The 16,136-nt window shown below is 38.5% G+C and overlaps 1 protein-coding gene across 4 annotated transcripts in view; it reads left to right on the forward strand.

Moving 5' to 3' along the window:
* The window catches only part of LOC137766472 (uncharacterized), a 738,098-nt gene that overhangs the window by 447,518 nt on the left and 274,444 nt on the right, over window positions 1-16,136 (forward strand). For all 4 annotated transcript variants that reach the window (XM_068546810.1, XM_068546808.1, XM_068546809.1 and 1 more), the window contains one exon: window positions 6,979-7,058. In XM_068546810.1, coding sequence (XP_068402911.1) covers window positions 6,979-7,058 — 80 coding nt within the window. The remainder of the gene's footprint in view (window positions 1-6,978; window positions 7,059-16,136) is intronic.

The raw sequence follows: 16,136 nt of genomic DNA on the forward strand, positions 1-16,136 counted from the left end.
TTTCTCCCTACCTGTTGGTCTCTTCATTAGAATTTATAATTCTGGTTTCCTCCTACAAAATCTAGGGCTTCTAACATGCTTTTTGAAACTTACCATAGTTGCCTCAGTTATCTCAAGATGGGTACAACAAAATTCTTATAGACAAGGAATTCGCTATCAATGCATGAGTCTGTGTGTGTGTGTGTGTGTGCACATACACACGCATGTATTCCCTATCAAGAATAAATATTTATTAAGTTTTCTTTACTGTGCTGGATACTGGGAATACAAAGAACCTTAAGATACCACCTCTGTGCTTAAGGAGCTTGTAAATCAAATAAGTAATGATAATATTGTAGTTCTGAAAGAATTCTGAGAACACTGCCCCAAGATATGAAACACAGGTCTGTTCCTCCTCGAAGACGTTAAATGTCCTTCTCTTCACCTTCTCTTTTTATTTTCTTGGAAATTTGTTTTAAGGACTTCACTGTCTTCAAGTATACGTACATGAGAATTTGTGATAGGAGGAGATGGGGGAGAGCAGTGAGGAGGAAAGGTAAGAGGGAAGGAAGGATGGTCTCTAGGCATGTGGCTTTCTGCGTCTTTATTATAAACAAGCATGAACAGAATAAAGATACACTATAGTATTTTAGCTTTCTAAAGCGTCCTTAAATGTTATTTTCATAACATTACATTTTACTGATGGAGAAACTGGATCAGGGTATGTCCATATGCCTACTGGACACCTCCATCCTTCAGCCCTCAAAGCACATTTCATCTACAGTATCAATTTGATCCTAACCACAGTCCTCTGAGTTTGTTGCTCGTAAAACAGGGAGCAGCAGTAGAATGAACCATGTTTGAAAGGGAGAATAACCCAGCCCAGCTGAATTTAAATCTCTGCTCATCCATTTGCTGGCTGTGTGACTTCCACTTAACCTCCATGAGCCTATTTATCTATTAAATATGAATAACAATTCCTACCAATAGAGTTTTGTGTCTGACCTCATGCTTTCTAAATGTTGGTTAATTTTCCCTTTTGTCTGAATTTACTTTTGTTCCTGGAGACCAGTTCTTCCAAAGACAGGTTTTTTTTTTTTTTTCTTTTCATGGCACAAGACAGTAATCTGTCTGTAATCTGCATTTGAGAAGGTAAACGCGAACTGCGTCTGGCTATTACTAGTCTGGTAGAGCCATATCCCTTTCTCTCACATGAAACAAAGTCTCAGGGAACACTTTATCCTATGCAAGATTTACTTTTTAATAGCACAGCAACACCCTAGATGGAATAATCTCTTGAAAATAGAAAAAAAAGAAAAAGAAAAGAAAAGAAAAAGAGGACCTGGAAGTTGTTATATGCCATGTGTGTAGCTGCACAATTTCTAATCTGGTAAGAGTTCAAATGTAACAATTAATGTCACATCTCACTTCATTCAGATCAGTCTAAAGCTTATCTGCCTCAGGCAATAATAATCGAGACTCAATAAAAGATGCTAGAGCAGATGGAGGTACTACAGTTTCCAATTAAACTCTTCTTCGTTAAACTTTGTATTCTTTCATGATTTATTGAACTGACTTCAGCTCTCCATCACCTACACAACTGCTGTTTGTGTTTAGCACAACTGGGCGACTTTGGTTACTTTCTTAGGTAAGGAAGGGCTTTGTTTAAATAGAGAATCTCATTTTACCTTAATGAGATAGTTGTAGAAAAGATGGCATTTCCTTTTGTAGCTGGAATAAAATGAGAAGGAGAAAAAAGGCAGCTGATGTTTACTGAGCATTGGGAATGCCCTATAGGCATTTTGAATAAATATACTCTGGAGCAACGCCTTGTATGTATTGTTGCATTTAATCCTCATAACCATACTGTGAGGAAGAGGTTGTTTCTTGTTCGCTCACCATTTTGTTGATGAGAAAACGGAAACTGGCATGAGTCTGAATCAGCAAGCAGATGTGAAAAAGCAAAAAGGCTTTCCTTCCTGCTTATAAAATCATATCATCAAGGGAAAGAAAGGTAGGAGAGATTTTACAAATGAGAATGTTGAGAATGTTAAGAATAAAAACATCTGGTTTTATTAAAAGAGGAACGTAGAGCATATACATGTATACATGAATCAAAAGAATTAATCTTTTGAAAATTCGAGGAGTCTCTTCTGCATGTGAATAGCATCACTATGTGAAGCATGTAACAAACATGTGTGTAGATGTCACACAGCCAGACACTGTGCTAGGCATTGGCAGTTTAGTGGTGGAAAAGACCGCCTCTATTTTTGCTTTCATAGAAAAAATGAACACAAATATTCATGTAATTCCAGTTAATGCTTACCCATTGTTCACTAAGAAGATGAGAGCTTTGTCTGCTTGAGTAGTCTGAGGTGATTAACAAGGCAGAAAGGATGCACTACTGTGGGAAGTGTAAAAGAACTCTAAAAAGAAGGTGGGAAAAAGGCAGGTGCTATCTCACCTCATAAGTCCTAGTTCCTGAAAAGGACTATGGAATAGAGTGAGAGATGGGTCAGGTGTTTCAGTATCTTGTTAAGAACAGCAGGGTCTAAAAGTGTTTAGGATTCCTCAGAAAGTGGAATTTCTTTCTGCGCAACTGTATTTGCTTCCAAGAAATTACTGTTCTTCTTGGCACTTTAATAAGGCAGTTTAGCTAGTCAATAGCAAGTAACACTTGCTAACGGTGTATTTCTTGTATCTCATGACCAGGAGACACTTAACTGTCTTAAAAACAGTGTATTTGATATGTCACTCTACATACAAAGATTCAAAAATTTTGTGTTGCAACATGAATTCTCCAAATACCATAATTTGAATTAAGCCAAAAATAACTTAATCATTGATAGCTTAAGTGTAATATTGATGTCGTATCTTTTGTTTTCAGAATTTAAAAATAGTTGGTTATATTTTCAAGACAGAGTGAAAGATGTAAATTCAGGAGTAAACATATGATGTGAGATGTGAGTTTATGATAAAGTTTGGTGTAGAAATTAATGGACAGTCCAACAAAAGCATATCAAAAGCAAGCAGGAAAAGAGTAATAAAGGAAAAATAAAATCAGGGATTAGTCAGCATATTTGGGCAAAATATGAAGCAATATTCAAAACATTATTAGACTGTCGAGTTTATCTAATTAATAGGAATGTTGGAAAGGCTCAGATATCACAAAAATGATCAAAGGGTCAGAAAAAAGGAGCTATAGAGAAAACTTTAATTAGAAATATAACCAGAGCAAACCCCTCATATCACAAATTTGAATATAACACAGTCACATGACTCCCCAAAGAAAACTTCACAATAAAATTATAAAATTTTTAGCGTATAAGGTAATAGTTCTATTCCCTACATTAGCACTGAAATTGCGCTTGGAAAGAGAAAGATAAGAGCAGACTTAATAACTCTTTATAATAATTCTTTATGTGGTGAACCAACAAATTGTGGAAGCGATGTAAGAAGATGAATGATTTGTGATAATGGCAGTGGACTCTTCTAAAACTTAGGAAACTATTCTAATTCCAGTTCTTTGTAGCACATGGATATACCATAAAACATGTGTGTGATTCCTCATTTATACATGGGGATTATACTTGGTTTATTCATTTAATAAAGCATTAGTGGGTTAAATTAACATGCTTTCAGAAAAGGGATTTGAAAAATTAAAGTTACAGAGTAAAGTTTCTCCCTATAAAATAGTCAAATGTTAGAGTGGATCAGAGAAGATGGTTGTTATGATGCCATGAGTAGGAGGAAATCATTTTAGTTTTGACTCTAGAAAGTTAAGAGATTCTTACCACAAGAAATTAAGACCTTGTGTCCCTCAGAGACTTGAAATTTTGCCTTTTAGGTTTTATGGAAGTGCCATGTGTTAATTCAGTGGCTTGAATTCTAATCGAGGTTCTAAGGTGTGGGAATTCTAATAAAGGCCGCAAATGAACTTCTTACTATGCTGCCCGGGCTGTCTCACATAATAGTTTCTAGACACACCCTTCCTCTTACATGCAAAAGTCTCTCTTATTTGCAAGGGTCTATGGAATGAGGACTAGGATACAAATACAGTCTACTGAAAAAGTGAAAATGTGCAGTTCTCTATTATTGCTGTTAAAAGAACCCATAAATTTTCAAATGTTGTACTCTCTCTGAAGTACAACTTTCCATTTGGAAATAAATACAGATTTATTTCTTTGGGTCTTCAGGAAGCACACAACTTAAAGTGTGAACAATGAAAAATGTTTTAGGAATATGGAAACTTAATATTATGAAAATATGCCAGTATAGTGTGAAATACTGTAATGGTATATAATAGAATTTATATTTTTTAAATGTGTGTGTGTGCGATATCCACATTCAATTTCCTAGCCAATTTTAGAAGTGTATCTATCTCAGGTAGGGATTAAGAATGCCAGAAGAGGAAATCAAAGAGAGTGAATTAAGATTCAGCTTCTGACACTATACAGATAGAAGTTTACAGAAGACAATAGACTTAAAAGCCTGGCTTTGGTAAAACAGAGGATTTTCTAGATTCTTTTATTTCTTCATGAAGCATAACATGAGTGAGGCTGATAAAACTGGACTGCAGAGTTCCATTTTCAGGTGGTCCTTATCAATCAAGCAGGGGCAGGGAGAGAGAGGGAGAGAAAAACTGCTGCTTGTCTTGGTAGTTTGTGGGGAGAGGACAGAGTAGATGAGGAATAAGGGCCCTTACTATCTGCCTAAATTTGAAAAAAAAAGAGTTGACTTGATATATTCACATGGGTATGTGGGGCCTGGGTCCATTCAGGCTGGTCCTGCTTCCCTGGCAAGACTGAATGGAAGCCTTTGAGCCTCTATCCCTCAGATAACTTCCAGCTCTGCCCGGAGTGGTTATGCATATCCTTGCCGTAAGGCAGCTAGATAAGATGGTCTGCACGGCGTCCTGGGATCCTAGAATTTCCCCAATGAAGTGATGAAGAGATGTTGAAATTGCTGGCAGGTAGCAGAGACCAGGGATCAAGACAGAGTGGCCACCATAGGTAAGGACTTTGAGGCTGGGTGAAAAGTCCTCATGGGTCCTAGCGGCGGTGCCAGCGTGTCACCCCAAAAGCCTGGTCCAGCCACCTGCCCGTCAGCAGTCACCAATCTGGGGTGGAGGCCTACTCCATATATTCTGCATAAGAGAATACAGAGATCCAGGTGACACCTCGTGGATCTGAGGCATGAACCTCTCCACCATCCTCTCATGTGTCCTTCACCTACTTCTATGAGGACAAGGTCACACCCCCTCACACACTCATGTAAACGTGAGAGGACTAAGGGGGTAAATCTGAAAGACTGGACATGTACCTTAAAAGACTAAATTCTGTGCAAGAGGCAAAGTTTAAAAAGCCCTAATAGGGGGCTTCCCTGGCGGCGTAGTGGTTAAGAATCCGCCTGCCAATGCAGGGGGACACGGGTTCAAGCCCTGGTCCGGGAAGATCCCACATGTCGCGGAGCAACTAAGCCCGTGCACAACAACTACTGAGCCTGCGTTCTAGAGCCCGTGAGCCACAACCACTGGAGCCCGTGGGCCACAACTACTGAAGCCCGCGCGCCTAGAGCCCATGCCCTGCAACAAGAGAAGCCGCCGCAATGAGAAGCCCAAGCATGGCAACGAAGAGTAACCCCCGCTTGCCACAACTAGAAAAAGTCCACGCACAGCAACGAAGACCCAATGCAGCCAAAAAGACAGGAAGAAAGAAAGAAAAAGAGGGATGAGAGCCAAAAAATTTTAACTACGTGTATGTGTTAAGAACAGTGCTAGGTTAAAAAAAAAAAAAAAAAAAAAAAAAAGCCCTAATAGGAGGTTTAACTTTGGAAAGACGGAATAAGGATTGTTGAAACAAGAAGAGGCAGAAATACTTTAACTGGCCGGTTGAAAAAAAAAATCTTCCTACCCATGGTCAGAGGTTGTGAAAAAAATAAATGCAGATTTAAAGAATTTAAGAAGCTATTTTCTTTGTGCAGCTCAATCACAGTGAGTAAATATTAAAATCTTCATAGAGTTTAGAAAAATAGGAGTTTGAGGATTAAAATGTTGGTGTTTCTCTTGGGAAAATGATAATTTCAACCGATACAAATATTTTGAATTAAGAAAAGTTAATAAGACTTTACTATTGCCTCAATGGAATTACCTCCAGAGTAGCCAACTTTGATGCAACAGAATCTGACTTGAAATAGGAAGTCCTGGTTTGAAAAATTCATTAGCATTATTACCTGTGTCACTTCAGGTAATAAGTCGATTAATTTCTCTGAGCCTCAGTTTCTTCACTCATGAAAATACGTAAAACTGACCTCAGGGAGTTGTGATAAATCTCTCATATATGATCATGCATATGACTTGTAGTGCAGACCCGAGCCAAAGCCAAAGCCTGCCTGCTGCCTGCTTGGTGTATGAAGTTATAGTGGGAAATGGCCTTGCCCATTTCTTTACCTGCCCTATCCGTGGCTGTTTCACACTACAAAGTTAGAGTCGAGTAGCTGTGACAGAGACTGTACTCTGTGAGCAGGTGCTATTGTTTTTATCATGTTAACCCCCTTTGCCCTGAGTCCAAGCTCATATAGTTTTGCATTTTGGTAATTTTTTTTTTTTTTTTAAAGCCTTCATTCTGGAGAAAACTATTCTTTCATTCAAAAGTATGTTTCTCATTTTAAGTTAACCGATTGGCAACAGGTTTATAAAGCAGCCTATTCAGAATTTGGTTACATTTTCTCTCTTTGCCAAGGCCTGATCTCCCCAGCTGAGCTGATACAATTAGACTTCGGAGTCTAAAATCTAAGGACCACCTGTTCCTCTGCAGCCACAATGAGCCATTCCCTGCCCACCGTCATCACTGAGATCAGGAGCCTGCTACTTTACCACACTTATAACGGGATAGCCATAAATTTTTGCCTCCTTATGTGAACATGAAATCAAAAGATAAATTACTTTCAAAAAAGACACAGTGTATCTGCTTTGATATTTTTCCTTTTTCTTTTCTCCAGTGTTCATCCTCACATGGACCATCTGTCACCTGCTGCAGGGCAAAACCTACTGAGAACAACAGGCGGCTATTCCGTGAAAGGTAACCTTGGGTAGATTTGCCATGATGCTAATAATAATTTCAAATGCTAGTTTATTATTAAAGGAAGCCTGATTTCTAAAAAAAAAATTAGTGATATAACATCCAGTGATGGGAATGTAACGTGCTTGGGTTAATTATGTCACTCTTTAGGTAAAAAGTTAGTTGTTAACAGCTAACCACCTGCCATGTGTGAAAAAATAAGAGGCTTTAGATTCCTTTCTGGAAATAAAACATTTTTGAAATTGAGATGCTGTAATTTTGCCCAATGCTGATGAGACCCCAAAAGGTAATGATGTCAGCCTGAGAAGACTGTGATGGTGAAAATAAGATTTAAAAAAGAATTGTGGGTTTTCAGCCATAACCAGCACACAATTTTAATTTTGGAAGTGAACGTCACTGTGCTTGGGCATAGTTTAAATCTTTTCCTCCCTACCAACTGTTCTCCTCATTTGCCTGAAAACCTTCCAGTTCCCTCTCGCCTTCTTTTCTCTATTTTCCTTCTTTTCTTCCTCTCTGGACTCTTCTCTGCTTCTCACCCCTCCCATGGCCACAAATGCTCTTAACAAAACTTCGAATAATATAGAAACCTGTGCTCTTTCAACAGTGATGGGAAAGCAAAGGGTTTTCTTAGTGCATCACCTTTGCTTCTTCTTTACGCATTAAAAAAAGTATCGAGCATTCCCCACAAGTCCAATTCAAGGAATCTGTTCTACAGATAGACTCTCACCAGGGTGCAAAGTTCTATTATGAAAACGTTCATTGCAGCCTGAGGATGGAAAGAGAAAGAGAAGCTGAGCCCAGCAGAGAGCTGAAACGATAGGAGCAGTGGGAAGAGGAGAGACCAGGAGCTGGGAGCTGCACTAGTAATGGAGCAAGGTTCAGGAACAACGTGGGAGAGAAGAACCAGCAGTGAGGGCTCCCCCTTCTTCTTGGTCCCCAGTGGGCTGTGTGCCAGGCAGGTATCCCTGCAGCCTGCATGGCAGTGCTAACAGACGCAGCTGAGCAGTGCCAGCTGCCTTGCAGGAGCCTCCCCACTGTGTGGATTCTAAAATTCTTCCACATCCAAGATTAGCCAGTGCCTTAACTGGAAGGATTGAATTGAGGGATGGGAAACTTTGGCATTTCCAAGTGGCATAGCCAGTGGGGAGAAAAATCAATCCTTAAAAACCACAGAATGAAAATGGCTCTTTACATAGAATTTATTTTTGAATAGTGACCATTTTCTGATCATTTTATCAGTAAAAAAAAAAAAATGTCTTTTTTTCTCAGATCTTGTCAAATTTTATACCAGTGGGAGTTGTTAGTGAACACACTGCTTCTAGGAGCCATCTTCTGTTTGTCCATACTCCAGGCTAGCATGACATAAAACATCTGGCAATTTGAAATGTTCATTAAAACATTTAAAGGAATATAATTGACTGTAGTATAAACAAAACATACTAGTACATGGATAGACCAAGATATTTCTTTCTGAAGCATCATTTAAAGACAACTTAGAGACTAGAGGTTTATCAAGTACAGTAACTATTTTCACTATTGTCCAGCCCATTTCAGAAAGTCAGATTTGATGGTAAAATTTTACTCATTTTGCCTGTGAGTATTATCTCACGGGTTCCTAGTGAGGTCAAGATTAAAAGTTTGAAATAGTTTTTCAGCCACTTAATAACCTCTAAAAGAGGTCTACTATGGGTGACTCATTCTTCAAAGCAGTATACTAAGACCTTGTGAAGAAGATATTATTTCGTGTGTTATGGGCTAAATTGTCCCTCCTTCCCTCTGAAATTCATATGTTGAAGCCCTAACCACCAGTACCTCAGAATGCGACTGTATTGAGAGACAGGGCCTTTAATGAGGCTATTGATTTTATTTATTTATTTATTTTTTAAATTGAAGTTTAGTTGATTTATAATGTTGTGTTAGTTTCAGGTGTACCGCAAAGTGATTCACATATATATGTATATATATACATATATATATATATATATTCTTTTTTCAGATTTTTTTTGCATTATAGGTTATTACAAGATATTGAATATAGTTCCCTGTGCTACATAGTAGGTCCTTGTTGTTGAGGCAGCTAATTTAAAATGAGACCATTAGGGTGAGCCTTAATCCAATCTGGCTGGTATCCTTTATAAGAGGAAATTTGGACACACTAGAGAGACATCAGGGATGCACTTGCACAAAGAAAAGGACATGTTGGGATACAGCAAGAGAGCAGCCGTCTGCAAGCCAAGGAGAGAGGCCTCAGGACAAACCAAACCTGCCAACACTTTGATCTTGAACTTCCAGCCTCTAGAACTGTGAGAAAATACATCTCTGTTGCTTAAGCCGCCCACCCAGTGTGTGGTATTTTATTATGGTAGGTGGAGCAAACTAATACAGTGCGTCACAAACAGACTTTATACAGCATAAACTATACAAATTTCATTGTTTTAACTCAGTATCATAGCTGTAGAGAATCTCTTTTTATTTTGTTGGTGAGGCATTAGTCATGAGCCCAAAGTATCCTAGAAAAGTACTGGGTACATCTGAGGGTACTTTTCATTGACCATGTATTAATGAAAGATGCCAGAGAGAAAGAGAGCATTAGGCTGCCAAAGGTATTTATTGTAATAAACTTTGTAGGATGGGTCATGTGACATGATGAATCCTCAATTGTTTGGCCTGCAGCAAGAGAAAAACAAGTTAGGAGCAGGCAGTGCCAGGACTAGGGAAATCTTCTCAGCAGAGGGTTTGCCTGTGAGGATGGTGGCAGGAATCCGATTCGGGATCCAAGTTGATGCAGCAAATTTGTTCTCCATCTGGACTTGAATTGATATCCTGAGATTCAAATCAGGTGGTTGGGGCCCCTCAGCCTGCGTTTCCCTGCAGTAGTGCTGTGGAAAGAGGTGGATGGGAATTGTGTGGTTTCCGGAGTGTGGGAGTCCATCTGGGTTGAAGCAGGATTCCAGCCAGCTGTTGGCAGGAGGGACAGAGGGTCCAACTCCTAGGGATAGTAGGATTGTTTTAGAACCCTGTTATGATTGTTGAAACTGAGAAGCCAGATCCAATCCTAGTCAGAAAACTGGCATATAAATCAGAGCTTGAAACAGTTTTCCATTCGGGTGGAGAAAGCAGTAGCTCTGTAGGCCCAAAAGCATCTTGGAACTCACACCTGTTACAGGGCTGACAGTTATTGCAGACCCTAATTCAAAATTATACAGTCAAGTTTGTTCATTTGGTTCGGGCATGGAGAGGACAGTATGAGAAGCAACACAGGCGATCTGAAATGACATGCATGGTGGAATCTTAAGAAATGTTTTGAATGGTGCTGACAACTCAAAAGATACTGGAAGCACAAGCAAAGAAGATAATTTTTCTGGCGGACAAGTAAAGCAGTTCAGGGATGATTACTTCACTCTTTAATTTATTAATCTATTCTTCAAAAAGTTTGTGGTATTCTGTTGCCCTGAAGGACAAACAGCTCAACATACTCAATTTCATAAGAATAATGCGGATGAGCAAAAAGCAAGCTGATCATCTACTTTATATAGAAAGCAAGTGTCTGAGAATGTCTTTAAATCCATACTCCTTACTCCCTATATCCCACATCAGGAGCAGCTATGGCATGTATAATTAATATAATGATAATTCTAAGTAATTGATAAAATGTGAAATTTGGTTATATTGTACATAAGAAGGCAGAGAAAAAATTTGCTATTTAATGAGTTGCTTTAAGAGTCTATACTGGGACTTCCCTGGTGGCGCAGTGGTTAAGAATCTGCCTGCCAAGGCAGGGGACACGGGTTTGAGCCCTGGTCCAGGAAGATCCCATGTGCTGCTGCGGAGCAACTAAACTAAACTAAGCCTGCGCGCCACGAATACTGAAGCCCGCGCGCCTAGAGCCCGTGCTCCGCAACAAGAGAGGCCACCGCAAGGAGAGGCCCGCGCACCGCGATGAAGAGTAGCCCCCGCTCGCCACTAGAGAGGGCCCGTGCGCAGCAACATAGACTCAATGCAGCCAAAATAAATAAATAAAATAAATAAATTTACAAAAAAAAAAAGAGGCTATACTAACACTGTAAATATCTTTTGAAATTCAGTTTTTACAAATTTTAATCTTTAATTTGTGTTATATAATATCAGACCTCATGCATACTTTGCAAATGTGAAATTCTCCGTGGTAACTCAATTACAAACATTTCCATAGAGGTACAAAAATAAGTGATTTAGCAGATGTAACAAGTTTTCATTCATAATATATATGTGGGTATGAATATTTATATGCAGGCATATCCATTGTGTGATTACAGTGTACTGAGAGGAATGGATTTCTGCACATCATGATAATTATCATTAGTGTGTGCTTACTAGTCGTCAGACATTGTATTAAATGATTTTACAAACGTTAACCCTTTTAATACTCAGAAAAATTCTTTGTAGCAGATACTCTTATCCTGATGTTTCAGAGAAGAAAACCGAGAGCTAACAAGTGGTTGAACTGCCTAGGGCCCTAGACTTGGAGGGTGGTGAAACTGGAATTCGGGCCAAAGTCTATGTGGTAGGCATTGATGCTCTGAACCTCTCTGCTACATTACTGCGCAAATTAACTTAAGTACTCACGAGTGAAGCCACAGCTGTACAGTCAGTTTATACAGAAGCCAGTTGGCTTTGGGAGGAGGAAAGACCGCTGCTTCGCTGTCACGATCCTTGACACTGCTCGAAACATCTGTGCCTCTTATTTCCACGTGGTTGGGCAAGACCAAGGAGTTATTTTATATTTTATAAAACTTGCAGATGAATAACTCTTTCAATCCCACATTTTGATGCCATGGTATCTAATATATAGGAAAGTAAGTTATGACATTTCTTAATACTTTCTAATTATATCTAATTCAACAGCAGATAGTATGATGGAAAGAAGAGCATTTCACTATAGGCAATGCTATTTACTTAACCTCTATCTCAGTTTGCCCCATCTACAAAATAAAGGGGTGGATTCAGGTTCCTTTCATGCTTAAAACTTTTATTCTAAGCATCTAATTCATTTCTAGTCAAATTATATTTATTAGAAATAATACAAAACACGAAATTAATATTCACTGAGCTGTTTTTGTACTCCGAGGAGTTTAAACACATACACACACTCACAAATTTATTCACTTGTTCAGTTACCTAAGGTACTTTGTATAGTACTTTGTATAGTAAAACTGCATAGCATGTGATATTCTATGCATTTTATAGAAAAAGCATATTAGGACTTAGAAATCATTTAACTTTCTAAAGATTTCAATCATAAGATGTGAACTTGGTATTTAAAACCAAGTTTATCAAACTCCAAAGCCAATGCACTTTTGTTTAATAACTAATCTTCAGTTTAATAGGGAAAGTAACTTGTTTAGAACACACTGTGTATTAGGTTAGGCAAGGATATGCAGTGTAACAAAGTAGAACATGCAGTAACAGTGATGTAATATGGAATTTTTTTTTTTTTTTTTTTTTTTTTTATGCCGCATGGCATGGCTTGTGGGATCTTAGTTCCCAGACCAGGGATAGGGATTGAACCCAGGCTCTCCGCAGTGAAAGTGCTGAGTCGTGACCACTGGACCACCAGGGAATTCCCTGTTTCTTACTCATGTGAATTTAGCAGCAGGTCTTAAATGGTTTCAGAAGAGAGTGGGCAGAGGATATATACCCACTCTTAACTTCTGACTAGAATTTACACGTATCAATTGCATTTACATCCTGCTAGACAGACTAATCATACAGCCCTGACCTAATAGCAAGGGCAATTTGGAAATGTGGTTTTCTTGCATTTTCAGAAGGAGAAAAATGAAATGAGATTTCATGAACCCACAGCATTGGTTCTGCCTGTGCTGTATCTCCACCACTGGTCATGGTGCAGATAACTGAAGGACTGCTACATTATCTTTTATTATTATGCTTATAGACAGAGGGTAACACAGAGCTTATGTCTTCCTGATAGTAGTATTCTTTATTTAGAAATTTCCAGAAAACTGTAATATAGTGGGACATCAAAGCCTTCCTGTTGATACAGGAGTGCCACAATTGCTTTATCATGTTTCCCATCTTCATCGTTTCCCTCCAGTGTCTCTCACAGGGTCCAGGCATCTGTATTTGTTGCAGGGATGTTGAAATGTGGCTGTAGTGATTATGCATGATTAATGGGTGAAGATACTAATATTTTATCACCTGCTTGAGAAGCCTCTCAATGGAGGTAAATATTTCGAAAGACACCACTGAAATTTTGAAACATTGTAACAGTGTGAGTTTTATGGTCTACTACCTTCTCTCAGTCTCAACTTAACTATATTAAAAAAGAAGGCATGTTTCATCCTCAATGGTTTAAGCTATTTCTGAGCAGAGGCCTGACCTTTCTGCTGAAACAGAATTCACAAATGTAGACAAACTCAGGCAGTGATGCCTAGAGCAGTTCAGATGAGAAGGCTGAACAGGAGCACTTCTAGTCTGTATATTCCTTGACTCAGGCGCCCTTTGCTGCTTGCCGGGGAGCTTGGGGAGGGCAAGATGACATTTTGGTGGTGCAGCATGACCTAGACCTGTGATTCTCAACCTTTCCACGTTTAAGATTCCCATTTAAATGTCAAACTTTTCAGAATCCCCAAAGACACTAGTTGTATTTTTTTGAATCAATTGCCAAAGAACTTCAAGATAATGAAGGAACTACAAAACAGTGAGGAAACTACAAAACAATGCTAATTCCTTTGAACTCAGTAGTAGTTTTAAATGCATTCATATTTTATTAATTACAATGCATATATTGGAAAGATAGTCAAAGAAATGCAAGACAGATTTATGTAGTCAATCAACTATTCTTCGTGCACTGTGGACTTGAAGATGCTTTGCAGTAACTCTGAGGACCGCTGGTTGGGAAGCCTTGAATTTGGCTGAAGCATGGGTCCTTGTGCCAAATGCAGCGCTGAGCTTCACAGTAACACTGCATGTTACTTGTATATATTTGACATATACAGGTACTTTGAACAGTTTTAATTATTTAAAAGTAAACACCTGATTATGAATACTCCACATTTCAGTAGGAAGTTAGGATGTGCAGAATGTATATGTGTACATGTGTGTTAGAATATTTATCCATTCATTTGCTGTTCTAGGCATTGAAGAAAGTGGTGAACATAAACAATAAAAGCTAACACTTACATAGTGGTTAATATCCATAAAATATATATTTGTTATTATATATTTTAAAGTGTAGTAGTCCTGTTATTAACTGTATTTTCCAGGTGAGGAAACCAAGACATGGAGACATTAAGCAATGTGCCCAAGACTCTAATTCTAGTGTTTAGTTCTCAAATCTGTGCTCTTAATCTTTATGCTGCGTGGCCTTTCAAAATCGTTACTATCCTCTGTCTCATGGACCTTATATGCCATTGGGTGAAAAAGAAAATAACCAAGTAAAAAATTAAGAAACTTAATTAATGCATATGCAAGTTCTGTGATAGAGTGAGTGCTGGGCACCTATTTTCTATAGGAGTGTTTGGGAAAGCCTCATTGAAGAGATGACATTGTAATATTTAAATAACGATATGTTCAACTTCTCCCTTCTCAACCAGACCATCACCATCAAAGCCTCTCTTTTCTTTTTAGGGAACCAATTGCAAATACAGTGCTTGTGAAGTCATAATTTGTAGCATCTATAGAATGATTAGATTACTGGCTCAGACATATCTTTCCAACATAATTTCATTATATATTTATCTCTTTGTATGCATAGGTAATCTCTGGGTTGATCAACTCTGCCACAGAGGTCCTATATTAAAAATTCTAAGGAACTGCTTTTTGCTTGTGATTTTTTTTTTTTTTTGGCCACTGCCACGCGGCATGCAGGATCCTTAGTTCCCAGACCAGGGATCGAACCCGTGCCCCCTGCAGTGGAAGCGTGGAATTTTAACCACCGGACCGCCAGGGAAGTCCCTTGTTTGGGATTTTATTGCAAAATTGTATTATACTGACTCATTTGCCATTCTTTTGTTTCTGTACACCACTTTTTGCAAAGAACTCTGAGCATAAGTTATACTAAGAAGTTGAATTGAAAGAAAATAGCGTCTAATAAATTTAAGCCAGCAGCACATCAGGGTGACCTGCTACCTCAGCCATGCTGCCAAGCTCCTTATATTTTGAATTGCTTTCACCTTGTTCTATTAACTGGAACTTTGAAAAGTAAGGTAATGAGTGTGAAGAGCATTTCAGAGGCAGGCTCCATCTCATCTGCACTGTTCCTCCATATTCTTATGTCCTTGTTTTGACCCAAGAGGTCTGCTTCCCACATTTGTGGTACCCACTGGTGGCTTGTTATCTATATGCATCCATTGCTATATGCTGTTGGCTCACTTTTGCTCTGAAATACATAGGAGACACACACACACACACACACACACACACACACACACACACACGCCTCTAACCTTTGTGGAGAATGTGAAACCTCTTTTCTCTAAGTAACTGTCCCCAGTATTTGTCTCCCCACAGAAAATCTCTGTCTCTGCTTCTATATATGTTTTTAAAAACTCAAGACTCTATTCTCTTTGAAGAGTTCCCTTCCTGGTTCATTGCTTCAGCTTTGCTGACTCCTGTTAAATTTCACATGCGATTCTGCATCTTTTTGGGGAGACCTAGAATGATTAAGCTGTCAGTTTGCTCTTGTGTATGATTTCAGAAAATTTTCATACATTTCCTTGGAACACATTGTGGGCATTCGTTCAGTGCATTTCTCTAAGTTCTGAGGGGGTCAAAGTAGTTGATGCAGTCTTGTTACCCTCATGAATTTTTTCTATTAGCTTAATAATCAATATCCAATATTAGCCTATCTCTCCCTTTCCATATTTTTTTTTCTTTAGGAAATATCTATTGTATGCCTATTCTGTGACTTGCACCTTGCAAACTGCTGTGGATGTAGTTTTGGAAAATTCATAATCCTTTATCCTCAAGTTAATAATTTTTACACGATGAGAGAATTAATGTAAAAAATTGTGTGTGTGAATATGCAACATATACATGTAATTCCCAATAATAATAATGGCACTCTTTTATTGACTGCTT

Source organism: Eschrichtius robustus, chromosome 6 (genome assembly GCF_028021215.1).
Source record: "Eschrichtius robustus isolate mEscRob2 chromosome 6, mEscRob2.pri, whole genome shotgun sequence".
NCBI lineage: Eukaryota > Metazoa > Chordata > Mammalia > Artiodactyla > Eschrichtiidae > Eschrichtius > Eschrichtius robustus.